This window comes from Plasmodium vivax, chromosome 12 (assembly GCF_000002415.2).
Source record: "Plasmodium vivax chromosome 12, whole genome shotgun sequence".
NCBI classification, from domain to species: Eukaryota; Apicomplexa; class Aconoidasida; order Haemosporida; family Plasmodiidae; genus Plasmodium; species Plasmodium vivax.
Genome location: NC_009917.1, coordinates 2,187,003 through 2,214,277, shown reverse-complemented (window position 1 = coordinate 2,214,277; position 27,275 = coordinate 2,187,003). Strand labels below are relative to the sequence as shown.

The 27,275-nt window shown below is 42.3% G+C and overlaps 6 protein-coding genes across 6 annotated transcripts, besides 8 other annotated features; 4 read left to right on the top strand and 2 right to left on the bottom strand.

The window, feature by feature from the left end:
* The first annotated feature begins 22 nt into the window (after positions 1-22).
* On the top strand, positions 23-1,936 carry PVX_117875 (hypothetical protein, conserved). Its single transcript, XM_001615818.1, has one exon. The coding sequence runs from the start codon at positions 582-584 to the stop codon at positions 1,665-1,667; it is 1,086 nt and encodes a 361-aa protein (XP_001615868.1). The 5' UTR covers positions 23-581; the 3' UTR covers positions 1,668-1,936.
* A 417-nt stretch (positions 1,937-2,353) lies between these two features.
* PVX_117870 (aminomethyl transferase domain containing protein) lies at positions 2,354-3,995 on the top strand (the record flags this gene model as incomplete). The annotated part of the gene is made up of 1 exon (XM_001615817.1): positions 2,354-3,995. The coding sequence occupies exon 1, from the start codon at positions 2,388-2,390 to the stop codon at positions 3,993-3,995; it is 1,608 nt and encodes a 535-aa protein (XP_001615867.1). The 5' UTR covers positions 2,354-2,387.
* Positions 3,996-4,039: 44 nt separating this feature from the next.
* Positions 4,040-4,066: a microsatellite.
* Positions 4,067-4,241: 175 nt separating this feature from the next.
* Positions 4,242-5,309, bottom strand: PVX_117865 (hypothetical protein, conserved; the record flags this gene model as incomplete). Its single annotated transcript, XM_001615816.1, has 1 exon — positions 4,242-5,309. The coding sequence occupies one exon, from the start codon at positions 5,307-5,309 to the stop codon at positions 4,242-4,244; it is 1,068 nt and encodes a 355-aa protein (XP_001615866.1).
* A 2,620-nt stretch (positions 5,310-7,929) lies between these two features.
* PVX_117860 (hypothetical protein, conserved) lies at positions 7,930-10,770 on the top strand (the record flags this gene model as incomplete). The annotated part of the gene is made up of 1 exon (XM_001615815.1): positions 7,930-10,770. One exon carries the CDS (start codon positions 7,930-7,932, stop codon positions 10,708-10,710), a length of 2,781 nt encoding a protein of 926 aa, XP_001615865.1. The 3' UTR covers positions 10,711-10,770.
* Positions 9,508-9,533: a microsatellite.
* Positions 10,771-11,654: 884 nt separating the features above from the next.
* On the bottom strand, positions 11,655-13,414 carry PVX_117855 (hypothetical protein, conserved; the record flags this gene model as incomplete). Its single annotated transcript, XM_001615814.1, has 8 exons — positions 11,655-11,731; positions 11,886-11,939; positions 12,061-12,098; positions 12,212-12,318; positions 12,526-12,567; positions 12,673-12,877; positions 13,069-13,143; positions 13,374-13,414. 8 exons carry the CDS (start codon positions 13,412-13,414, stop codon positions 11,655-11,657), a joined length of 639 nt encoding a protein of 212 aa, XP_001615864.1.
* Positions 12,477-12,502: a microsatellite.
* Positions 13,415-14,179: 765 nt separating the features above from the next.
* Positions 14,180-14,206: a microsatellite.
* A 263-nt stretch (positions 14,207-14,469) lies between these two features.
* Positions 14,470-14,505: a repeat region.
* Positions 14,506-14,838: 333 nt separating this feature from the next.
* Positions 14,839-14,865: a microsatellite.
* Positions 14,866-15,672: 807 nt separating this feature from the next.
* On the top strand, positions 15,673-25,899 carry PVX_117850 (hypothetical protein, conserved; the record flags this gene model as incomplete). Its single annotated transcript, XM_001615813.1, has 7 exons — positions 15,673-24,325; positions 24,535-24,641; positions 24,759-24,823; positions 24,961-25,090; positions 25,316-25,415; positions 25,543-25,606; positions 25,827-25,899. The coding sequence occupies 7 exons, from the start codon at positions 15,673-15,675 to the stop codon at positions 25,897-25,899; spliced, it is 9,192 nt and encodes a 3,063-aa protein (XP_001615863.1).
* Positions 19,074-19,102: a microsatellite.
* Positions 21,715-21,734: a microsatellite.
* Positions 25,900-27,275: the final 1,376 nt, after the last annotated feature.

Here is a 27,275-nt window from a genome sequence, read left to right as displayed (position 1 = left end):
CATTTTTACCAAACTTAAAAACAACTGACGAAATTAACAAAATAAAATAAAAATTGCAAAGCGAGATCGAGGTGGCCTCTTTTTTTCCACTTCGCGGAAATGCGGTGCATGTATAGTTATTCGCATACATTTTGAATTATCTTCCCTTTTGGATGCCCATTTTGAAGAGTAAAAATTGGTTACCCATTTTGCTTTAGCCGTTTCGAAGGCGATTGATTGCTTAACAGAGTTAAGAAGCTACATATGCTTCTCCATCACGCTGAACGCAACAACAGAAGGTTTTGCATTCTTTTTTATGTAGATGACAAAAATGGGAATGTTCCAAAAGGGGATCACCATTTTGTGACGTCAAACGGAGGGGTTCGAATTGGAAGGCTTCATTTGCGCTAGCTCGTTTAGGTTGTTCCCTTGTGCGCTTTTTCGCTAGTTCGCTTGTTCGCTTCTTCACTTCTTCGCTTGTTCGCTTCTTTTTTTTTTTCTTTTTTGCAACCCCCGGGGGATGCCGCTGAGGGGCCACTCCTAGACGCAGCCAACTACACTGAGAAACCCCTCATCGTGCTCCCATTTTTTTTGGAAACAAAATGGAAAAGCAGCCATGCGATGAGAAGAGAAGAAACGACGAAGAAATCATATCCAAACTGACGATACTAAAGATATCCTCTTTGATCAAAAATGGGGACATATCAAATTGCAGAGAGCTCATTTTAAAAAACAGAAATATTGAAGAATGTGAAGAATTATATCAAATGAAAAATTTGCAAAAAATTGACTTGAGTGAAAACAAAATAAAAGATCTGTCGATGCTCGAAATGAACTTAAATTTACAACAAATCATTTTGCAATACAATTTAATACACAGCATAAATTACCTAAGCAATATAAACAGATTGGTGTACCTAAATTTGTCTAACAATAAAATCAAAATAATGGATGGCGTGTGCGAATTGGCAAATTTAAAAACCCTAATATTAGCATATAACGAAATTGAGAAGGTTCCCAATTTGGTAAATCTTCAAAATTTGGAGACACTCATTTTAAAGAACAATAAAATTGAAACTTTCGCAAAACCGACCAGAGTGATGCCACAATTGAAGAAGATTTCCCTTTCATTTAACAAATTGAGACAATTCTGTTTTGGTGCCCATTTTTCAAATGTACAAGAGTTACGATTAAACAGTAACAAATTAACACATGTCCAGAGGGATGTCATCTACATGACCTCATTAAAACAGTTTTATATACAAAACAATTTCATTTTGGATGCAGAAATTCTTAGCCATCTATGTGAATTGAATTATTTAAAAAATATTGTCATTTCGGAGAACCCTTTTTTTAAAAAAATGAACACTGAATTGTTAAATAATTTTATTCAAATGTGTAAGAAGAATTTAGCGACCATTAATTCGGTGACAATTCCGCCGAGTAAAAAATTCGACAGCTTCTTCTTCGACCACACAGATGATATAGCTGCTAAGCAGAAGCAGCATCGTCGCAATGGCCATGAGTCCAAAGCGGGGGGAGGGCCTGCGCGAATGCATGCCAAAAGGGACGACGCGCACATGGTGAGGAGCAACCTGCACATCCGCAAAGGGGATTGGAAAAAAAGGGAAAAAAGGGGAAAAAATAACAAAAACAACAAAAAGAATGAAAAGAAAATATCACAATAAGGTCAAACTGACATGCTGTGATGGCATTCAAATGGCTCGTAAAATTAGCGAGATGCAGAATTGACAAGTTGACCTAGCATCAACGGTGGGGCAAAACAAAACTGCCCTTGCTCTTCTGCTCGTTTTTGCGCTGCATAATGTAGCATACCCATTTTATGGCCATTTTGAAGCTTTATTTTTGCCCACATTTTTTTTGTAATTTTTTTATAACATTAAAAAGGGAGAAAAAGGCATATTCGCTGCTTTCTTTTTCCTGTTTTTCGCTTAACAAAGGATCACTTTGACTAGTGTTTGTTCAGTATGTGCAAATTTTGCATCCTTCCAGTTAGTGCGTTTCTTACGCCCAAAATGGGGACTCACCCGTGCGTGTTATGTGGGCGGACCGGTGAGCCATCGCACACGGTCAAAAAAACTGCTGCGCACGCCGCGTATCCTGCACAACTTTGCAATTCTAAAAAATGCAACTGCTGTGAAGATAAACCAAAGCTGCCGCCGTTGGATCTGTTCAACACATACGCACTCTTTTTTCTATCCCGTTTAATGCGAAAAGGTGATGCAACCTGAGCGTTAAAAAAGGGAACTATTTTCTACCATCTCTCGAAAGGAGGCACATCCACTTACACAGCCATAGCCAACACAACGCTCGCAAAAAAAAAAAAAAAAAAAAAAACCAACAAAACAGTCGCATCCACCTTTTGGCATTTAACAAAGCTCAATTCAATGAATAAGTACCTCTTGTGCAGATTAAAAAATAGGACGCTCGTGCAAATTTGTGGAACAGACTCTTTCAGATTTCTGCAAAGCTTGACGACCAACGATTTAAATAAAATAATAACGGAAAAGGATTTTTCTTTATATAAAAATGTCCCCAAAAATGTGTTATCCTGCCTGGATGATACAAGTGCGTATCAACTGTGTGGCCATAATGTAAAATACAAAAAATGGACCAAGGGATTGCCTTCCCTATTTTTGCAAAACAATGGCAAAATATTGGCTGACTGCTTTTTATACAGTGTGAAATATACCCATGAGGAGAATTCCTTTAGCCTCTTTTACATGGACTGCAATGTGAAAGCGTCCAGAATGTTGCTCAGCATATTGGAAAAGCGAAAACTCTCATGTGATGTTCACTTTAGCGAGATGGCCAACATCGCGGTTTATCAGCTCCTGTCAGGTGCGTCCGTCCTCCGAGGGGGGACTTCCACAGCCGAAGTGGTGAGCAGCGGTGGAGATAGCGCTACCCAACTGGAGGACGAACTTCCTGCTCTTTCCAATAACCCAGGAATATTCCTCCTGTCCAAAGATGCAAGAAATGACCTCTTAGGATACAGAATATACCAACTGAGGGAGAAGGGGAAAAAGCTGGTAGACGAAAATGGAGACAAAGACGCAGGTATAATGGTAACAACAGACTTTGTAAATTCCCCCCATAGTATAACACGCAACAGGAATGAAAAGGAGGCCTGCGAAATGCTTCTCAACTTCGAAAAGGAAGAAAAGGTAAACCTGCCCGCCACTTTCGCGTATGACTATATGAAGCTAAATTTAGGAGTCGTGGAAAATTTGTATTCAAACGATCCGCTTTTTGGGGAGAGCACGGAGGGAGCCGCAAACGATTCACATGGTTCGTCTGCTTATGGTGGGCCCAGTGCATCCGTCGCAGCGAACAGCGCGAAGGGGAACATCGACAGGGAGGCGTTCAAATTTAAGGATCTATCCCCCTTCGACCTGAACTACGATAAGCTGAACTATTTGGCCAAAGACAAAGGCTGCTACGTAGGCCAAGAGGCAATCAACAGAACGAGGAACGAAATATTTATTAACAAGTACCAACTGACGATGTGTGTAAACTACGACTACCTCGAAATGTTCCTGGAGAGTTGCCACACTTTAAGCAAAGCTATTTTGGCCGACTCGCTTTTTCACAAGTACGTAACACGAATTAATGATAGGAGTTTATTCAAGCCAACTTTTTTTTTGCTGAAAAATGCGTCCAGAAGTTCGGAACGCGCCATTAGCTATGAACAGCAGTATAGTGTAATTGTCCAGAAGGGGTGCACAAATGGTGGAGACTCCACAAATGGTGGTGATTCCGCAAATGCTAGGGGCCAGGCAAATCCTGGTGACCCCGCAAATGGCACCACCGTGGGAAATGTCTTTTTCTATAACCATGTGATGGGGCTATGTTTTCTAATCAAGAAGCGGATAGCACTTGCAAGTGGCGACATTTACTCTGCTGCTTCCAATGTGTATATTAAAAACAAAGTTGGTGAGGAGCTCCACCGAGTTTGTCTTTTCCCATTTAAGTATCACAGCAAGGCGTTTTAGCGCGAGGGAGGTGTAGTGCATGATGTATACCAGGATGCACATATGCCAGGGGGGACACCCTCATGGGAGGGAAAAAAGAAAAAAACATATTTTACTGAAAAAAATTGAGAAACTCACTGAAAAAAAGGGCAAACACAGAGGTGAAGGTGTAATAGAAATGGAAGCACAACATGGCGAATGCGAAATTGTTCATATTTTACGCCTTCACCCACCCCCCAAAAAAATTTTATACACCGCAAAGATCAACTATAACACATCGTCCACGCTCGCCGAATCGAGGTAATTCCTCAAAAAGCGCGGAATTAGGAAAAACCTTCTGTTAAATTTTTGATACGCGTAAATATTCAGCAGGTAGTAAATGGACCCACTGGTCACCCCCAGGATCCCCGACAGGGAAGCCTTCAAATCTTGTGCATGCAAAATATCAATAAAGATGGAGAAATAGGGTAAGTAAATATTGTAAATATTTATCCCAAAAATTAAGTTAGATTTCTGGTAAGGATTTAACATACAGTTTACAAAGAGCAGCGATTTGAGAAGTGCTGTTGAATAGAAGGGCTTCTTTAAGTAGGAGCAAATTATGGAGAGGATAGAAATTTGGGACAAATAAAAAGCCAGCGTTTCAGATGAGCCCACCGAATTTTCCAACTCTTGACTCTGCACATATAGCATATACACATTTGTTAACACGTATAGTGACATGTCCCCATAAAACAATGCTGATGTTACAATTCTGTAAAATTCAAATGCTCTGATGATTCTTTTATCGTGTAGAGCGATGTCTTCTGGTTTTACTCCAATGAGGTTAAGGGTAAGCATCAGCAAGGAGGATGATAAAAAAAGCTTCGTTACAATTTTTGTGTTTTTATACCTATCCAAAAAGGATGATTTTAAGTTGGAAAAATATTCTTGTAGTAACTTTTTTTTTTCAAATAACAGTTGTAAAGTTTTGTTTTTATTCCTCTTTTTTTTTATTACATGATTGTTATTACTTATATGTAAATAACACAACTTGTTTGTCTTTTTATTTTCCAAAAATTTGTTAATTTTTTTATAACGGAGATCATTGCTGAATAGGTTTTGCCTCTCCAGGTTCTTCTTCGGAATGCGTATATGGAACAGGGCTCTTCTCTTATAGAGTAAAAAATTCCGATGGTGTGCATTTTGATCCTGTAGTTTACCCTTCGACAGGCTGTACGAGTAGGTCTTCTTCGCTTTGTTCACGTCATTTTGTCTTTTGCATTGCACACGTGCCTTTCTTCCGTCGCCAGCTATGTATATAAGGATCCAAATTAGGCACAGCACAAGGTTCATCTTTTGCCAGGGAAGAATTACGCGCAGTGGAGCGGCACACACTGCTACTGCTGTTGCTGCTTCTGCTGCTGCTACTACTTCGACCGCACTTGCTCAAGCGGGGGTAACCCTGCAGGAATACACACGCAGCGCGTGTACTGGTCAAACGGGTGGCCTGTTCACTGAACGTCGCTTTGCCGCATCTGCGCTTGCGTACTCTGGAGCCTCGCGTCGCAAATGTTTCACTCCAACGGGGGCTGCAGCTACGTTCTCTACATTCCAGTGCATTAGTCAGCCAATCGGGCAGTCACATATGTGCGATCATGTGCTCCATCACATCTTAAAAGGTTTTCCCCTTTTTCTGTTCAGAAGGGCAACACTTACATGGTACAGTTGCCCTTCCCTCAATCGTTGCGCTCATTTTTCTTTTTAAAATTAATATGTTTTCACGTTTGCAGCAGTAACATTTTTGCATCTTACGTTGTTATGAAATTTTTTTTTTTTTTTTTTTTTCTGAAGCGGAGTAAACAATTCGACGAGAAAAAGTGCCACTGCAGCACTCTTACACGATTGCCCCGTTGGAGCCGCTCAAGATAGTTGCGCTTAGGGAACATCACGCATACACGTGTGCATACATGCATGAAGGTGTATGCGCTCATTTTACCCTTTGTTTGTGAATTACTCTGACGTATGTGGGAACCAATTTGGAGGTGGAATTACTGAACACAGGTTTGGCTTTTAACATGCTGCTTTAGTAAAGTCAGGAAAGAAAGAACCACCATATCCGTTAGTATGCCAATGAGAGAATAATTTACCCGGGGTGATTATCTTTTAGGGCATCTACTGTCTCAGCGTAGCTGCTTTTCCGCAGGATCGAAGCAAAACTGGGTTTCGCTTACTACATGGTAGGCAAAACCTGAGTGTGTTTAATTCGGCTTTATTTTATTCTGCCTCGTTCTGCTTCTCTACCCCTTTTGAGATATGAATATGGAGCAAAACAATGGGACAGAAAAGAACGCATAATTTTTCCTACCAATAGGTTAAGCAACACAAAATTGAGAAACCAGATGAACAGAACGCGTTTCCAAAAAGGGGGTGGTTCGTCTCCCGTCTGAGCATTGTGACGACTTCTGTGCAGCTTATCAGCACAACGGAAACTATTTTGTTTGGCCTCCCACTGCGCAACAAAATAATCGTATTGGTCTTTCATTTCATTGCAAAAGGGATTAAGCATGATGATCAAATGTGTGCACCTTTTTAAGATGAAAAAGCGACACTTCCCTTTGTCACCATCCCTTTTGAAGTTTCAGTAAGGTTTGGCTAAACGCGTTGTTGGTCTTTTTTTTTTCCATAGCAAAACATACCATATGGCCGGTATGGCCCTCCTAAAGGCAAAACTGACTAAGCTGCATTCACAAAGTGGAAGAATGTCCTGTTATGTGCCTTCCCCGTCCAGGCTAACGAACGAAAAAATTGCAAGCATGGCAGATGGCACACTTTATATGGCAAGTCACACTATAATAAGCGTGTTTCTTATTTTTGGTGAAGTTTTTTTTCTCCTTGGGCTTCCATTTAGCAACGCTGGGTCGTTTTCCAAAAATGGGGAAATGCTCATACCTGTAGCGTAACAAGCGCTTATTATTGTACAAAATCGTAACGGCGTTTTGGGTATTTTTTTTTTTTTTTTTTTTTTTGGGGGATGCCGAGCTTCTGCGTTTTATTATGCCGCTTTTCCATTTTTGCTCCTACCATTTGCACCTTTATGGGAATAATTTCTTTCAAACTAAGCAGTTTGCATTTTTTTTTTTTCTTTAAAATGTTATGCAATATTATTGTTACGTCGCGAGAAAGGGATACTTCATTGATGCGAGGCAAAACTGCAATATTTTTTTAACTTACCGTTCGCGTGAATAAGGGAAACAATGCGCAATTCCGCCAACCGGAGTGAAACATGAAAGTGAAAAATGAAAGCTGCGAAAAAACTGGTTAACTTGCAGCGTTTGTTTACGTTTGGTTAACTTGCAGCGTTTGTTTACGTTTGCTTAACTTGCAGCTTTTTTTACGTTTGGCCGACCTGCATCGGTTGCCCATGTTTCGGTAACGTGCAGCGTTTTTCTGCCCTTTGCTGACTTGGCTGTTTTTGTTTAGCCTGACCAATTTTGCCCACTCGACCAATTTCCCCCCCACCCACGCGGCTAAGTTGGATAAAATGACATTTGTTCCCCTCGACCCCTTTCGGCTCTTTTTGTAGTGGAAAGAGAGCAGAAGAAAAAGAGCCAAAGGGGTGCCGGAATTCTTCCAAACTGAGATAAAACACAGTGGGCCTACGACGCATATGCACAGCGCAGAGTGTCCTAACACATACATGTGAGCATCCACTTGTAGTGCAACACGCTAATTGTACATACACCTCTGTGTAAGTTTTTTTTTTTTCCGAAAGGGGGTGGTGGACATCATTGCACACAGCGCAATTAATGGGAAGAGAGTTAACACAAAAGGGAAGTAAAAGAACGCAGATCATAGGAGAGGAAAAAAATAATATTACACCTACAAAAAAGCACATTGCGCGAATATCCGAGGCGCCACAGAGACACTCCGTTGTAGGACGGAAAAATAAGTGAAAAAAAAAAAACACCTTTTAATGGATAATCTTTTTACAATAAACATAAATCCAGACGAAAATGTTCGCTTAAACACAAATACAGAAAAGAATCAGTTTGGGAATTTCAGGGGGGATAGGGAGGGCCTTACCGTGCCCCCCGATGAGGAACCGAACAAAAACAATGGAAGTAAAGGAAGCAACGGAAGCAACGGAAGCAACGGCAATACGAACGACAACAATAATAACCACTACAGCGTAGAAGAAGATGAAGTCATAACCCTGGAAATGGACCAAATCAGCACAAGCGATAGTTTCGATATGCTGGAAGAATTAAACGAAAATCAAATTAACGATTATGAAAATATGAGGAAGAAAATTCGAGTCCATATTTTGACCAGTTTTCAAAAGGATAATATTTTAATCGAGGGCCCAGAGCAGTTGGAACCAGATTGTTTTATGGAGCCTAATTTGGAAGGGAATGAAAACATATTAGTGAAATTGAGGAAAGATAAAATTTATCGCATCGTTTCATCTGCCTCTCAGGAGAGAAACAAACGGAGTAGGCCAAATGAGGCCAACAACAGATATTACTATGACCCAAATGTGCTTGGCGAAGATGCGCCGGGGGACTACGACAATTTTGTGGATGTCCTTTTGGGAAGGAAGGCGCCGCGGAGGGGGGCCAGCCCCCCATCGAAGGGTGAAGGGAATGCTACTGTCGAGGGGGGCGAGGAAGACGCTGCTGTTGAGGGGGGTGAAGAGAATGCTACAATCGAAGAGGGTGAAGAAAATGCTACTGTCGAAGGGGGTGACGAAAACGCTACAATCGAGGAGGGTGACGAAAACGCTGCTGCCGAAGTGGGTGAAGAAAATGCTACTGTCGAGGAGGGTGAAGAAATCGCTGCTGTCGAAGGAGGTGACGAAAACGATGCAACCGCTGCGGATGTAGAAAATACGGGGACGGCCGAAATAGAAGGAAAACCCATGCAGGCGGAGGACATCTCCCCAGTGGCCATGGAAAACGCGGAAAGGTGCACACAAACGGGTGAAGAAATTTGCACAGACGATTCCAAGTCCAACCAAGTGGTAGACGATTTTCGAGAAAAAATAAAAAATTGGCTAGTAAAATTTCCAGACATCAATGCTGAAAATTTATTTTTCCATTTTTACTTCCAAAGCGAATTGTACAAAGAAAAAAAATACACCTGTCAGAACTGCGGATCTAGCGATTGCGACAGAGAGTTGACCTTCAGACATGTGTGTAAAAACACCTACTGCTTCCTCTGCTATAAACGGGTGACTGGACCGATTTGCCACAACACCAAGGCACAATATATGGCATTCAAAGCGAATGCAGAGAAGCTTCTAAACGACTTAAAGTACATTCAGCATCCGTATGGAAGCATGCCCTGCTTAAATTGTTTCTCTAATGACCATTTGAAATGTGGAAGGCCTCCGTACATTTACGCCAAGCACTCGCACAACGTTAGGAGGGAATACAACAGCAAGTTGGATCCTTCCTATTATGTCTACATGAGAAATCCAAGAAATATATGGATTTTACATGAGCCCAAAAGCGGTGAACGGAGGGGCAACGATGACGGTGATAATAATGCCCTGCGAAATGGGCACAACAGATCCGGCCAGAGCAGCAGTAGTGGTGGGAACGGAGGTAACAACGGAGGTAACAACGGAGGTAACAACGGAGGTGGATACGGACGTGGCTACGGAGGTGGCAATGGGGGTGGATACGGGCGCGGCTACGGACGTGGGGGCGAACACGGCAACCGACGCGACAACAGACGCGGGAGCGACACTAGCCAAGCCGCAGCAAACCAGGAGAGAGTCGGCGCTGCCCCACACAACCGCCACAAAGACGCAAGAAATTTTAGTAGCAATCACAACGTGTATATGGAAGAAGACGATGATGCGTATGACAACAGCAAACGTAAGGTAATCCTCACAAAGAACTCCTTTAACGATAATGCACAAAGGAACAAGCAGAAGAGGAATTACGACGCGTACGATTCAGCTAGCCAAAATAATTTCCACTCGAATAATAAAAGACACAAGAATGATGCCCACCAAAGCGGCAGCTACCATGATTACAAAAATAAGCAACAGGTAGGCAATGACCAGCATGACAACATAAGTGACTTCCACCCACACGGAGGGAAGCATGGCAATAGAAATAGAGGCAGCGACCAGTTTAGCAGTAGGCATCACAATAAGAATAGGAACACCCATGACAGTGGCGTTGGCGATTACTATAATAATGATGGCAGGGGTCAGGACAACAGAAACAGCGGCGGTAATCATCCAGGCGGTAATCACCCAGGTGGTTACTATAACATGCATAACGAGGCCAATGACGGCGCCCAGGGATACACAAACGGGCAAATGAATAGCGCCAGGTCAGGTCTGTACAAATTCGCAAGCGCCACCAGTGGTCATTTTAATAACCCAAAAGGTAGTTCCTCCATGAAGCAAAATGCTAACTTCCATGTGAATAAAAATAACTCGCACAATATGCACAACAGGCATCAGAATAATAACCACTCTGATGACAATCCCAAACGCGGCCAGGGCAAAGGCAACCACGGAGGTTACAGCAGCCACAACAGTAATGTAGCTCGCCAAAACAGTAATGTAGCTCGCCAAAATAGTAACGTAGCTCGCCAAAACAATAATGTAGCTCGCCACAAGCAGAATAACCACAGTGGGAACGGACCCGCTAACAACAAAGGGGGGAACACCTTGTACAAAAACACGCATAAGAACGTGCACCCGGATAGAGGCGCCTACCACAACTACCGATGAACGGGTCGTTAATTTCTCCATTAAATGTTTAAAAAAAGGAAAATGGAAAAAGGCAAAAGGAAAAAACAGTTTTCCGATCTGTGCAGGAGTTTGCAGCGCGGCCGACGTTTTAAAGGGTGCCCGCGGAAAAGTGACAATTATGGTAATTACTTAGGCGGCACATATGCCAGTGAGAGCGCCCCCATCACATTCGCCTTCGCGTCTGTGTATGTAACATTCTTGCCTAAACGCGCCTGTGTTTACGTTTACCCGTTCCTGCTCGCGCATACGCACTGCGTACTCTTGGAAAAGGGAACATCGCGCGCCACTCGATCAGCTCTCCCTTTAATTTGTTCCGGCATTCAGCCAGCATTCAGTCAACATTCACCTCTCCTTTACTCAACTCCACACCACAATTTGGATGCAACACTCATGTGTATAAATACACACATACGACTTTGTAAGCAATTTGTGTTTCCATAAAAATTGAAGTATATGTATGTTCCTTCTCCGCACGGTTGAATTGTAAAAGTTTTTTTTTTTTTTTTTTTTTTGCTTCTGTCAAGTATGTTAGGCCGAAGGGGGGGAAGTACCCCCCTCCTACGTAGGAACTTTGTCAAATGAGTTATAAGGACCCACACAAATGCGTTATGTAAGCATATGTGTATGTGTCCAAATTGAAGTGGCAACTGTAGCTCTCTTTTTTTGGGGGGCTACCCACGCGTTACGCCATGTGTTCATTTTTTTAAACACAAATTGGGATCCTTTTTCGTCAACTTGAGCAATTGTTTGATAAAATTATAAGTTGTTTTAAAATACAAACGAGGTAGTTATACCGCGTCAGACGCGCCCCAGGTGAAGTCTCACGTGTGGAACATACGCGTGAGCATGCATGTTGTATAAGAATATGCCCATATTGCAGGCTCGTAGAAGGTTGCTTCCCTTTCGCACCATGAACTATCCGATCAGGAAACCACGAGGACAAATAACAAAAAAAATGAGATAAGCGTCAGGTAGACTATTAGGGATAGCATTTTCGGATCTGCGAAAAGGGGCAACGGAAAAGGGGGGATTCTCATTACGAGCTCAGCACAGATGGGTGTGCGGCACGGCATAAGGGGTGGCATTCCCCCGAACATGCTTTATACAAAATGACTCTTGCATTCTATTTAATAGCCTCTCCTTTGTGTACTTACTATTTGTCTTTAAATAATCTGCAATTTTTTTCGTCACAAAGTTCATTTTTTCATCTGAGAAGGAGGGGGCAAGTGGTCAAAATGGAATGGAGTTTGTCTGCGGCAGAAGCAAAAGTGCATTTAATCGCCATGCACGAGAGGTATCTACAAATGTGCTTCTCCTTTTTTGGCTCACTTGAATAATCCATTTCGTTTTCCAACTCGTCAAGCAGTCTACATAAATGGGGGAAAAAAAAGAGGGGGTGATGGGGGGATAATATAAAAGGCGATTCGAGCAAAAATAGAAATATACGACTGAAAATGTTTCCTTTTCACTCTTTTTATACCTTTGTTGATCCTTCAGCTCTGTATTGATGGTGATGGCGGCGTTGTGCAGCCGCTCCGCTGACTCGGCGAGTTCGTCCAAATCGTTATCTTGCCTTTTGAGCACAACCTGGAAATGCATACGCAGAAGGGCGTATGTAGGTATATGCATTGGGGCATAAACGGTTCGTTCTCTCTATTTTTTAAAAATTATGTAAAGTGGGGTTATTCCCCGGATTTCGGACAGCGAACGCATATTTATTAGCGAGTCATCTCCCCCCCACTCGTCATTCCCTTTTTGCTTTTTTTTTTTTTTTTTTTTTTTTTAAAGCATTACTGCGTCGTATTCCCCCTTGATGTCTCCACTGTAGTTTAAAACCTGCCACAAAAAAAGGGGAAAACATAAAGGTTGCATTTATCGCACAAAAGATTCTTCATTTTTGTAGCCGATTACGTGGCGCTTCTTTTCTCCCGCTGCTCTCACCTTGTACGTCAAATTGCTGGAAATATCGTTCAGGACGGTTCGAATATTTTTCAGCGAACTGGCTCGATTCTCCAACTCCTCATTGCTAATATTAAATTTGAATAAATTCTTTTTTACAACATTAACGGAGTTGTCCAGATCATCTAAGTCTTCGTTAAGATATTTTATTTCTTCCTTTATCAGGGAGTATTTCTCCTTGGCCAGCCTGCGGGGGAACAAATTTGAATTTGCCTTTTAAATGGGTCCTTAAAGCTACGCTATTGAAATGGAGCATGTGTGTGGAAGCACCCATGGGGATTACGCTTCGTCAGCAAAAAGGAGGCAGTGTGGGTATAAGCTTTTTTTTTTCCCGCTGCATTGTGAGCAACTATGCCGCAAAATGATTAAATTTTTTACATTGAATTTTTGTCCGGGATGCTACTCCAGTTGTTGTATAGACTTTGCAGCTTCTTCACTGAGACGTCCACTTCGCTGAAAGGGAATGGTGCAATGCGTCCACGTAATGAATTATTCTCGCACAGATAGGCACAACGGTTTTGGTCTCCTTTCACGTGTGCATTTATGTAGACTGTGCGCTTTTTTCAAATGTGAGAGATGCGAAAAAAAAAAAAAAATAAAACATTTGCAACGTGGCACTTTATTTCTCTTTTTATTTAACGTGTGTGCACGTACACACATATGCAGTGTTTTTATTTCCCTACTGTTTTGCTTCATGAAAGGGGTCATCCTTTTCCGCCTTCATCTTTTCCTTTTTCTGTTTTAGTTTCCGTTGTGCGCATTAAGTGGTGTTGGTGGGGAGGCGAAATGGGGAGGTCTCACCGTGTCAGCATGTGTGCAAATCCGATGTACCCATACATCTACGCACGTGTTATATTTAACGTTTACAGCGAAACCGCCGCCACGCGCGCTACTTCACTTTAGGTTGAAAACGCCAAGCAGGCTTCCCAAAATGGTACGAACAGCGCGCAGATGTTGAATTAATAAATCATAAGATGCGGAAAAATAAAATATATATATGCCTGAATATGCAAAGATATATTTTTCCCCTTATGCGGAAGAATAACCCGGAAATGTTGTTCCTTCTGTTTTTAATTTATAGGGAGTGGACAAAATTAACGTGTTTTTTTTTTTTTTTTTTTTCCTTTCCTGGGGGAAAGCACACTTTTGATGACTGTCTTCTCCAAATTCGTAATCGTCATGGAACACTTTAAACGGGGGCCCTTTTTCTGTGTGTGTGTCTCTGCAAATAGGTAACAAAAAAATGAACGCATATTTTCCTGTACGGACATAATCTTACAACTGCTCGTGCGAAAACGAAAGGGGTTCAAAAAAAAAAAAAATAAATAAACTTCCATGTGTAGCATTCGCCTTTTACCTTAAATATAGCATCACGAATTGCAGTCCGTGCCCTCATTTCACTCCCCCCTTGGTGAGCAGCAATTCTACAGTTAACACGTGGTCAGTTTGCTTTTCTAACGTGGCTATCCTTTGCAAATGGAAACAATTGTGGCTACAACATTATATCTCTCTGAAGAGAAGAAAATAAATGCGGCTAGGGAAAGAATCGTCGCGGCGATGTTCTGTGAAATGTTTGAATATACTTAAATATTCTTACTGTGCTGCTTTAGGTGTACTGTTAAAGCTGTACAATTGGTACTTCTTCCCACTCTCTACGAAGCTACCATTTTATGGGGATACTTTATAGGCGTAATTTTTGCGCACAAAATTGGGGCGCATATTGGCTTGTTCGCCAGCGCGCTTAGCCCACTCGTTTAGCCCGCTTCGTATTCGTGTATGCCACCCCACGGGGAAAAAAGTAAGCTACTGCGTACCTACGTTAGCGCGTACTCATGGGGAAAGCCACAAAGGCAGGAAAAAGGGGGCATGGCAGACGAACTTCTTGCAAAGTGTGTTGACTCGCTTAATTGTGCCTTACATATGTATAAATATGCTGTACATTTTATATTGCATAGCCATATGCACACAAGTGAAAAAGAAGAAAAACGCTTTACAGCTTAATTGTGCCACTCGCCTAGTTTAACTGCTTCAAATAGACTAAAAAGAGTTTGTATGTATGACGTTTCTCAGTGTTTTTTTTTTTTTTTTTTTCTTATCACCTTCATGATGCATTTGTGATGCATTTCCCCCTTCCCCGCTTTTTTTGTACGCAGAAATCGCTCTGTGGCGTAAAAAAAATGGTATGCCTTCACCAGCATGTAATAAAAAAAATGTTTCACCGGCTATTCCTTTTATTCCGATTGAAACCTATTTTACTTTCCCCCTTTTGCGTAATCTTGTTCTTTCTTTTGAATACATTTATAGGCAAAAGCTGAATGACAATAAGTCACAGACACATAGAGTACTGGGCAAAGGCTGGTTTTGCTCCATGTTGGAACTTTCCCCTTTTGCCAGGTACGTGATTGTTGGCATACATTAAATTTAGTTCATCCTGGCCAAAAAAGTAAGCAAAAAGGGGGGGAAAAAAAAAAGAAACACGTGTGTTAGTATTAATGTTTATGATCAAGTAACATGCCCGCTTCATCACGTTAATTACGTTCCCCTTTGTACCTTTCTGTTTGCTACTTTTTTTTTGGGGCTCTTAATTTTTTTTTCCACCTTCGCCCTTTTTTCCCCCCTCCCCCGGTTTGTCACCTTTGCGGCTGTTTTGTGAAGAAACTGTGTCAAGCGTCTGCTGTGCTCCCCTTGGGAAAGATAATTCGTCCCTTCTCCGCACAACACACACGGTGAAGAGGCACAACGCGCATGGAGCACACACCAGTAGAACAAAACACAGTGCGTGTGATGAAAGAGTAGCGGCGGCGAATTAGAAGGAGGCGAACAAGTTGCCGATCATTAGGGGATCATTGGCCGATCGTTCGCCGATCCCTAGCGGATCATTAGCCGATCGTTGCCGCTCCTTCACCGCTCCTTCGCCGCTCCTCTGCCGCTCCCTTGCCGATCCGCCAAATCCCGTGAGCATGCGGATGAGCACCCCCGAAGATGGATCCACTGCCGCTGCTAGAAGAACTCGAAAATGACATGAAGGTGCTGATCGCCGAGACAAGGAAAAAAAACGTGTGCATAAAGGAGAAGACAGAAATATGCATCATCAAAATTAAAAACTACAATAGTATTATCAAATCGAATAAAAACCAACTGTTCAGCAGCTTCGAATTCCCCATAGACGAAATAATCGAAATCGTTAACATAGGAATCCAGATTAGTAGCCACAAAATCTCCAACACCTGCTTGCTCATAATCAAGAGAGTCGTCTGTTACATCCTCTACATAATAGACAACAGACACACCATCAAAAATTTTAAACACATAAATATTCAGAAGCAGATAGAAAAAATTACCAACCAGTTATTCGATTTGACTTTCCTTGAAGATAAAAAAATTTTAATTAAAATTGTGCAAATTATATTAGCCGCATTTTCTCCCCAATATGTGGAGTACTACGACAAGGACATTATTAACACCTTGCTGAAAATTTTGTTCTCCGTTTATTATTCGTCGTTATATGATAGCAATACCATTTTGTACCAAACGTGTTGTGCTGCGTATAAGCAGCTGCTCAATTCGCTCATTGATGTGTGTAATAGGGAGAGTAGCCTTGGGGCCACTCCGGGTGACAACTTAGGGAGTTACACGGGTGAGTCAAAGGAGAAGGATAAAAATGACACGGAAGGAAAACAAAACAGTGGTGAGCACAACCGTGTGCTGGAGGAGGACCACTCGACGGAAGTGAAGCACCTCTATTTTGAAAATTTCGATTTGCCATATGATACGGACAGCCCGATAGATCTCATCTACATAACGGATCTGAAAAATGAGAGTTTCATGAAAAACAAAAATAAATTGCTTTCCCTAATTCATTACCTCTGTTACTGCTGTTTTGTTAATATTAGACTGAAGTATAACTCTGTTGGGGTTTCTTCTCCCTGTGCGTATGGAACCGCAACGGAGGAAAAACGAACAGAAGAGAGTGCTAATGGCGCTGCTAATATAAGCCAAGAGCGCAGGCAAAATTCGAACATACCTCAAATGGATCAACCTGCCGGTAAGCCGCAATCCGCACGAAGTAACGACCAAAAGGGTGCCGATCAGCCACCGCCAAATGGCACTAATGGTACTCTCCAAGAAGAACCAAACGATGACAAAATTGTTACCACTATAAAACAGACAAGTTATTCAAAAGGCACTCTACATTCGGGTAGCGGCAACGCCGACCCCCCTGTGGAGGAAAAACATAACGCACAGGAGGAAGAAGCAGATGAAGAAGAAGGAGAGAAAAAAAAAAAAAAGCCCAGTAAGGACGAAAGTGCGTACATGTATAGTGTGAAAAATTCCAATATAAAAAAATTCTTGAAAATTTTAAAAAGCACAAATGGGAAAAGCCAAACGGATCACCAAATAAACCATGATGATGACGAAAATGTGCAGCCAGACTCGTGTGATCAAAGGACAGAAATCCTGTCGACCTACAACAAGAATAACCTAATTTTGTCGCTGAACTTTTGCCTAGATCTGCTGTATATATTCCTCAACCACTATGAGCACTTTTTAAAAAATTTCGATTTTTTCAAATTATTGAAATTCGAAATTATATACATCATACTGGTGTCTTTGAAGTATAACCTACACATAGACGTTTTCTATCGATGCCTCAAAATTTTTGAGGTTATCTGCCACAGATATTTTCAGTACTTCCTGGGCGAAATAAAATTCCTCTTCCTAATCCTAATTCAGCATTTGTGCTTGACGCAACCCTTTTCAAAATTGCTCATCGTTTTGAATTTTTTTTTCTATCTCTTTGATGACACACTGACTTTGTTTCATTTGTACAAATATTTCAGCCATGGGGGGGGAGCGGCCAAGGAGGGGGGAGCAGCAAAGGAGGGGGGAGAAGCAAAGGAGGGGGCAGCGGCAAAGGAGGGGGAAGCAGCTGAGGAGGGAGAAGTAACCAACGACGCCGTAACCAGCGGTGCCGAGGGCGCGAAGAAAAAAAAGAAAAAGAAAAAAAAAACGAAGAAGGGATACAATAAAGAGGGTGAGCATCCACCTGCGGCCGCGCAAAACGTTCCTACCGAAAAACCGCCCAGTCAGAAACTCCCCGATGGAGTATGCAGCAAGTCCGATGCGGAAAGCAAGGGGAGAAAAGCGGGGGAGCAGAACTCGCGCGAAACGAACCCAAAGCAGAGTGATGTGCTGGGAGAGAACAGCTCTATTGGGCAAGTGAAACACCACAGTGATGACGACAACCTCCTGTTCATCAAGGTCGTCGAATACATTAGCAAAATTATTCACGAATTGCTTTTTTTGCATTCGATTGATTTAACCAAAATGTACGCCCATTTGAAGGTGTTTAAGTATGATAGGATATACACGGGCGAGAAGAAAGTGGAGCAGCTTGTGGACAAGGGGCGCAGCGGCAGGGGCGAAAAGAAGGGCGCGCAGGGGGACCACACAGGAAGGAGCGAAGAAAGGGACGAAGAAGGACACAAGGAAAAGCACGAGAAAAACATCAAGCGGAGTGACGGACAAATAAAACCAAAGCAGCAGAACAATGGGGAAGAGAACCATGGGGAAGGGAACCCCGCGAAGGAAGCCCGAACCAGCCCCAACGAAATGCCATTCCGCAACTTTTTGAGCTACCCCCTAATTTTACCCAACAGCTGCGAAAACCCGAGGGAAGATTTCTACCTATTCAAATACTCAGCGGAGAAAAAAGTAAGCAGAACCCTGTTTGACGATTTATACTACAAAGACGCTGACGAAATACGTCTGCTTGCGTCCACCGTTGACAGTATTTTATCCCTTGTGAATTCTTTTTATGTAATTTTTTTAAACATACTGAGAATGTCCCTAAATCAGTACTGCTTCGCGACGGTAGATCTAAATGATGAGAGTGGATTTGCTCTAAGTGAATCATCGGCGTGTGGCAGCAGGGTTGAGAGGAAGAATGCAAAGAAGGAGGCAGTGGCACAATTGTGCAGTGAGCGAGGGTATGGTCTGCAGTCGGCCCCGAGGGCACAACCCTCCAGTGTCATTAGTGGGAAGAACTCCTCCTTTGATGACGAGCTGGAACGAAGGCTCGACTGCTACAATGGGAACGCAGCCGAAGGCGCGGATAGGTGTGCAGGAAGGGGGGGCGATTTGTTTAGCGGTGTGTATAGCGGTGTGTATAGCGGTGTGAGTGTCGGTATGAGCGGCGTGTATACCAGCGCATATAGTTACAATCCGCCAGTAGCCCGCGCCACCCCCGCGAACGAACGAAGCAAAAAAGGGGAAAAGAATCCCCAAAGCAGCAAGCTTATAAATCCAAATGACCAGTACCACGAGAGCATGTCCCTATTCTCTAACGTGTTCAATTCCACGTGCAGATATTTCATATCGTCCCTCTGCCTAATCTTCTCCTACACGAACAAGCTAGATGTGTGCTTCTTCAGTGGGTTCCAGAAAATAATTTTCATCAGCACTCATTTGAAAATAAATATTTGCACCAACGCCTGTCTGCAGACTTTGACAAAATGCAGTAGTATTTTTACCCTAGAGAATTCGCCCTTCTTTTTGAAGATTCTTAGAAATTTCGAAAGGCAAGAAAGTAGGGGTGAAAACAACTCCGGTGTGAGGAAGAGCAAGGGGGCCATCAAAAGTATCAGTAAGGTCCCCATGTTGTATTCCTCTAATGAGAGTAAAACGTCCCATCGCAAAGGTAGCGAAGCAAGTGTGAAGGATGGCAGCAATGTTGTCCACACGGGTAAAGCTGCCACGCGTGCGAGTAACGACTTGGCGGAGGCTAAGCGGGAGTCAGGCAAAAGCCACGATGGAGTGGAACCCACAAATGTGAAAGAATGCGTAGAAAAGGAGGACAAAATGGGTGATGTGCTGACCAAACAAAGGAGCGAAAGGAATACTCCTAATCGGGGGAATCCACAAAAGAGGGAAAACAGTGACGATGATTCGGGCAACTGTTTTTACAACTTGAAGAGCGGAAAAAGTGAGAGAGGCGAGAACGCAAATGTGGGTGATGAGGACCAGCCAAACATGGGCGCCGAACGGTGGAGGAATTCCCCCCCAAGTGAAGCACATTACAACGTTAGTAGTAGAACCTTGGATGACGGGGAAGGCGCAGGAAGAGGCAAAAGAAATAGTCAAAGGAGAGACACAGATCAGATAGTGGCGAATAAATCCATCGCAAAAAAGACGAGCATAGAAAGCGTCGAATCCAATTTTATTAGCTACAAATCGACTCTTAACGAAGAGCTTATAAAATATTTTGATGAGATCATTAGCATCATATTGAAAGAGTCATACTTCATAAACAACGATTTGAATAACGTAAAATATATTCTGTCGATAAAGGCAGTCATTAGCATATTCTTCATTTATGGGGACAACCTCCATTTTGACAACTGGCTAAGGATGATTAACCTCTTCGTCGAAGTGAATTACATTTACAAGTACATCTCCTCAATAGAGAACAAAACGATTGAATTTTTGAACTTCCTTCATCACATTAACAAAAATGAGGAAGATTTTATCTTTTCCCTAAGTAAGAGACTCATGGACGCGGACAAAAATACTTATGTACAAAATGTAAATTCTAAGAGTGCCGAATTTTGTTATTTCATTTTGAGGTTTATTCAGAAGAATCCGGTACTGTGTGCAGAAATTACTGTCATTTTTTCTTCATTTTCTTACTTTTTTAAGAACACCATATTTTATAAGCTTTCCACGTTGGTTAACATTTTGAATTCAATTCATTTTATGATATTTAATCAGTTTTTCAAGCAGAGGAAGGTGGGCCCCAAGGGGGGGGAGCCACCTCCCAAGTTAAGTCATAAGGGTGGTAAGGCCCCTGGGGGGGGACACCAACTACCCAAAGAGAGTAAACATAATGGAGGTACACATCCGAGTGGAAGGGACTCTAAAGGTATGTCCACCACTCTGTTGAGCGGCCATGTGGAAAGTGCCCAAAAGGGGGCTAACCACCAGGATGGAAATGAAAGCAGCGCCAGGTTAACGGAGCCCTCCAAGGAGGCAGCCTTACATGCGGGAAGCTCCCTCGGAAGGGAAAAAAACGAAGAAGACACAACTCCCAGCAATCGAGAATACGCAAAGTTTAACAAACTAAATAGGAAGAAAAATATAATTGAAAAATACATCGAATTTTTGCAAAAAAATGAGAACATTTTTGAAGTGTATTATTATTACCTGTCCCACTTTGACCCCATGTACACAACCTATTTTGGCTTCTACACAGATGTGTTCTTTTCGGCGAAGGGGGAGAAGCGGAAAGGGGTGGTTCATTACGAACTGGCAAAGGATAGACCAATCAGCAGCGAATGTGCAAATTTACCAACACAGGGAGTTCCCACTGAAGTGAGAACTTTCTCAAAACAAATGCATGATAAGCCGAGCGGCAAGGCAACCAAAGAGCACACCTACTACATCGTACTGAAGAAATTAGAAAAGTTTTGCATCTTCGAAGATTTCTACCCCCTACATATGATAGAAATGCTGTGCGTTATTAACCTGGACAAGATAAGAAGCATTTACAACAACTGCTGCATGAACATATTGCTGCTCTCCCTGTGCAAAAATAATGACATCCAGAAAAAAAGCATCGACACGTTGTTCAATATTATAAAAGAGTCCGCTGTACATTATAAACACAATTTTGAAATTCAGTTTCTTCTGTTTAAGCCATTTTTCCTCTTCCTAGTTAACCCGCATGCATGTTACCGATCGTATTTCATTAGCTCCTTTTTAAATTCCATTAGAAAAAATGCCTCCTTTTTTAACAAGGACATGTGGCTGTTTATTATTTTTCTCCTCTACGTATCATTCCAGAAAGAGTTAAAAAAAAAGAGTTTAAAAAATGACAACGGGGATGAAGAGGATAGCCATCAAATAATGGAGGAAAATATATCCAACATAAACAACATTTTTAACATCCTGGAAATTATAATTGTCGATTATATTGAGGAAGTCCCTGTGTGTAAAATTATGGAAGTCGTCATCCACATGCTCATCCTCTTTTCGTCCCTAAACGTTCTGAGCAATAATGTATCCTTCAGGGCCATTAATTTCTCCTGGTCGATCGTTGACTACATCGTGGGGCGCTCTCACATGCTGAAGGGGAATGGAAAAAAGAAGAACCATGGTGAAATGGAAGGAGGGGAAAAAGGCACCCCCCAAGGGGATCAACACAAAACAGGCCAAAACAAACTCCTTCACATTTGCGCCATAGAAAACAAGAAAATTTACATATACGAAAAGGAAATTAAAATGAAAAACATAAAAATGAAAAGCTTTTTTATCTTCATTTTGAATCAACTTATGAAACTATGCTTCGACGAAAGAATAGAGGTTCGGAACTGCAGCATCAAAACGATCATTAGTATTCTCTCCACACACATTTGCAAATTCGACTTTTTCTTTTACAAAACGTCCATCTGTTTGTTGCTTAAGCGGCTGAGCGTTAGGTATTACTCCAAGTTGCAGGGGTATTTCGAGATGGAGTGTAGGAATGAGCACCAGGTGGACCGCCAACTGGGTAAATCTACCGGGGTGAACCACACCGCAGATGTAAGCGGCTTCTACACGGATAGCCAAAACAGTGGTGCTGCCCGAACGAGTGAAGAACCGGCGGAAGGAGGCAGAACCTCCCTGGGGGAACAGTTCAGGAAGAGCTTCGCAGACCTCACAGCAGAGGTGGAAGGACAGTTCGCAAAGAAGAAAAGGAAAAAAGGGGGGGAAAAAATGAAGGAGCACCCCGATTTGTTAAGCGAAATTGAAAGGGGGGCCGGCATCCCCAGCAGTAATGGAAGCGGTGGCCGAAGCGGTGGCCGAAGCGGTGGCCGAAGCGGTGAACGAAGCGGTGAACGAAGCGGTGAACGGAGCGGTGAACGGAGCGGAGACCGGAGCGGAGACCGGAGCGGAGACCTGTACGACTATGTAAACGAAAACTTCGGCAAAATTATCATCCACCACTCGAGGGACAGCAAACTGAAGCAGTGGATCGAAAGCTTCATCCTAATCATAGAGGGGTGCAGTCGGATCCTCCTCGAGCAAAGGAACTACAGAAAGTTTTACATTTTCTATGGCACCTTTGTGAACATCCTGAGGACTACGCTGTTTGTGGAGTATAGGAGTAAGAACATGTTCGAGCTGCACATTTCAATTTTGCAAATACTTAACAACATTTTTATGTCCAAGCTGACCTACTATGATGTGAGCCATTTCACAATGAAGAATTCGCTAAGCAATAGGAATAGGTGCTCTGACCATGTGAGCATTTTCGATATATGCCTTTTTTACATTTACAATTATGCCATCTGCACTGATGATCAGAAGATTAAAGATTTCATTTTGAAGCTCCTTATGGAAAATCTGAAAAATGTCTACTGTGACAAGTGGATATATGTCCACTCGCTGATGTATTTGCATTTGTTCCACTTATTGTTTACGTCCAGCGTGGAGGTTGTGCTGAGCCCAGCGGAAGGGAAAAACTACTCCTTTTTGAACTATGACTCTATTTTGAATGAGCTCTTTTTTGATTACTTTATCAGTGGGAGGGAGGCAATCACACATCATGTGGGAAGCGACATCAATGGTGTGCCGAACGAGACGGGAAATAACCCCCCCAAGTGCGCACAGAAGGATGGACCCCAAGAGGAGGGAAAGAACTCCCCAAAGAGGCCCTCCTTCCTAAACAGCCACTTCACATTTGAGTACAAAACGAAGGAAGCTTCGGTTGACCCGCTAAATATTTACAACATACTAGAGAACAACAAAGGCGTATATAACGAAGGCGCCTTTGGAGAGAAGGCACAAAAGGGGAGTAAAGACATATACGCGGGATTCTTAACTGGTCACTTAAAGAGCGAAATTTTCACCATCATGATGGACATTTTTCAAACGCTAGAGTACGACAAAATAAATCTGCTAATAAATGAGGAACTGCTAAAGTGTGTAAAATATTTGCTACTAAGTTTGGCAGAAAATGAAGAGAAAAAATCCATCCTCACCAAACTGCTTCACTTTATCTTTGATGAAAAAATTCTGTTTAATGAAAACTCAGATGAAATAATTGAAAAGGTAGAACTGAATGATACCTATAACAAACTCGATATGGACATAAACACTAAGGAAGTGAATGATGAAAATAAAGAGTGCAGCAGATTATTTACCCTAAATTATAAGAAGATTTACCCTTTAAATAATTATATAGAATATTTCCAAACATTTTCCATAGGGCTATTTAATTATTTCTCTCCCTTTTTGATTTTCTACATTCATAACAAGTTCAATTTATTTCCCAACTATAACGTCAATATAATTTACTCCATCATACTGTGCAATTTTATGAGGCAAGAATTTTATAGCATATTTTATCAGAAGGAAAATTACTCCCTTGTGCTTTCCTTTGTTAATATGTTTCCGTACATTATTGCGGGTCATGTGAAATGCTTCTTGCATAATATAAATAACAACTCCTGCTTTGTCTTCTACGAAAGTATTATCATCCTGCTGAAAATTACCTACAATATGCTTCAAATTTCGGGGAACATCGCCCAGGAGGGGTTGCTCAAGTACTGGTGTGCGGTCATTTTCTCCGTCGAAAAGATTCTTTTCGTTAGTTGTAAGTGATGAGGAGGGGGAGCACGCGGCATGCTGGTGTGTGTGTGGGGTCACTCTACAGTAGTAGCTTCTTTGAATTGAATAGCTGCGCAATTTTGAGGGTCTCTCTTCCATTTTTCTGAAATTTTGCGTTCCCCCCATGCGGTTATATATATATGTATATATATATATATATATATATATTTTTTTTTTTTTTTTTTTTTTCCCCAGGCAGCAACGACAAAATTGACATGCTGGACATAATGCTTATAAAGTTCATACGGAACCATTACTTGGTGGCGAATTCGAAGGCTCCACTGTTTATAAAAATATACCTGGTAACCTTCGCACAATTGGGAGGTGGACAGGCGACGCACCACGGCAAATACTGTGCGTAGTTCCCAACGTGATGATAATGCCCCCGTTTGACGCCCCATTTTTTTTTTCCCCCTCAGACGAAGGTTATAAGCGAACTGAACGATAAGAAGCGAAGGGCCTTCTCGAGTTGGACGCTGCAGATGTGAGTGCCGTACGCATTATCTGCATGGTGCTTATCGCGTGTGTAACGTGTCCCACGTGTGCAATGCTATGCCCCTGCCAGTTTCATCCCGCGCACTTTGGTCACCCCAACTGCGTGTTTTTTCGTCCACCCGGCAGATTGTTTGAGGAATACGAAAAGATGACCAAGGAGAATTACAACGACAGCTACTACACCACTTTTATGACATTAGTCATGCTAAAGAAATGCGTGCTGACCCTGAGGAGCTTTTCAAGTGAAAATAATGAGGTAATAATGTGTGACGTTTTCCCCCGGTTAATCACTGCCCAGTGTTTTTTATTTTTACATAAACGGTTTTTTTTGCCAGCCACGTTTGTAACATTCACAGTGTAAATCAGATGGGCGAACTTCTGTTTATTAAAATTGTAAAAGGAGCTAAAATGGCAATGTCGGATAGATATCAACATAGCTGTCCTTTTTTCCACATTTTTTTTTTTTTTTTTCCCAAACAAGAATGCTGACGAAGTTTTGTTTATCTTATACGAAATGAAGAAGTTGAAGTGTTACTACTCCTACATCGACATGAAGAGCAGTTCGATACTGAAATGCTCAGGTAGGGCGTGAGGGGAATTGGCCTCGTGCGGGGTTTTGCACCGCCACGGTTGGGAAGCCCCATTTGAGAGGCCCCATTGGAGAAGCCCCATTAGTAATTCTCCCTTTTTGTCTCCCCTCATGCTCAGAGGACAAGGCGCACCTGTTCATTTGCTACCCCTACCTGTTGGACTGCCTAAACACGGAAAATACGTAAGTGGAAAAAAAGGAAGAGGGCGAAAAGGGGAGAGGTTCCCCATGCACAGCGAAAAAGCCGCAACACATAATTGACCCCCTCCCAAATTCCAACTGCACGCTGTGCGCCCTCCCGTTCTGTTGGCATAATCACAGAGCGGTCTTTTTTGCAACTTCCCTCCCTTTCATGACGCCTTTAACTTCATCTGCCCCCCATCCATGGTGCCATTTTTTACAGCAAAGTGTTCACCACGGTTAAAGAATTACTGAAGCTTATATCATACCCGCTGTGCTCTAACAATTTTGGCTAACAGGAGGAGAAAACTGAAAGGGTGTGTGTTGTGCATATGTGTGTACATCTGCGCAATGCCGTTTGTGAACACCCAGGGAAGAAAAACTGGTGCGTTAAAGAAAGGCAGTCCATCTACGGAAAGTTAACTCTTCTTAATTTTTTCCCCCCAACCGTATCTCGTTTTGCAAAAAAAAAAAAGAAAAAATGCATTATATATTTACATACACATGTATACATGAAAAGAGTCAATTTTGAGGGTCGTTTTCCCCATTTTTGTATTCCCTCACGAACACACATAAAGTATGCATCCGCATGTGCTGAGCATACATAGGCAGATACGTATGCACATTTCGCTTTACCAAATGTTTGATTCGAGTGATGTTTTTATTTGCCCTGTATTTGTACAAAATGGCATTTCCCCCTTTGTTTGACCATTAATGGTTTTTTTTCATTTAATTATTTTATTATTATTTTTTTTTTTTTTTTTTTTCCTCATTTTTGCCTGTTTCTTTTATTACGTTTTTCCCCGTGAGCATTTGATTCTCTTCCTTTTTTTTTTTGCCCTGCTGCAACGCATTTGTCAGGGCAGCGCCAAATTCGCAGGTTAAAAGTGCACAGATGCGTGTAATATATATGAGCATACATGTATATATGTGAACATACATGTGTACATATGTATATATATTCATTTGCGTACCTCCCTGCACGTGCTTTTGTGCTTCCTACGCATCGCGCATTTTGTGTGTTCCATTTCACCCGCCTCTTTTGAACCCCCTGAGTTGTTAAAATTCGAAAGAACATTATGAATGGTTTAACCACCGAGGGTTAAATTAACGTTTGGAGAGCACACAAACGAAGTAGCAGTGAAACGAGGAGAGAGGCGGGGATAAGTGCGAACGGGCGAACAGGCTAACAGGCGAAGGTGCAAAAGCGCACACACGTTACCCAGGGCAGCATGCCGTGCCTCCACTTCACCTCGTATGCAATGGACATTTTGCGATCACCTCCCTTGTGACTATGGAAGAAATGAGATGTAACCAAGAAGAAAAAAAAAAAAAAGGAATATGTTTCACGCGAAAAAAAGTGTGAAGGGACACATATCACCTGTGCGCATTGTACGTGCAGATGTGTCGCGTCTGCCACGTTTAACGCGTTTTCCACGTTTGCCGCGTTCAAGGGGGTTGTGTTTTTCACCACACACAGATTCCATCCGAGGCGCGCAGATAATGTCGCACTCGAGGCTTCACATGCAGCGCCGTGGTGGTTTATGTAGTGCCATTACTCTCGTGTTCGTCTGTATGCATCATGTCGACGAGGCCACCGTTTAAGTATACCCCCTAATTTTGTGAACCCGCCAGTTTAACAATATTATGAGTTCCAAAACGTGGGCGCATA

What these genes read in the sequence shown, in the direction of transcription:
- PVX_117875 (XM_001615818.1), top strand. Translation starts at nt 582, where the DNA reads ATGGAAAAGCAGCCATGCGATGAGAAGAGAAGAAACGACGAAGAAATC.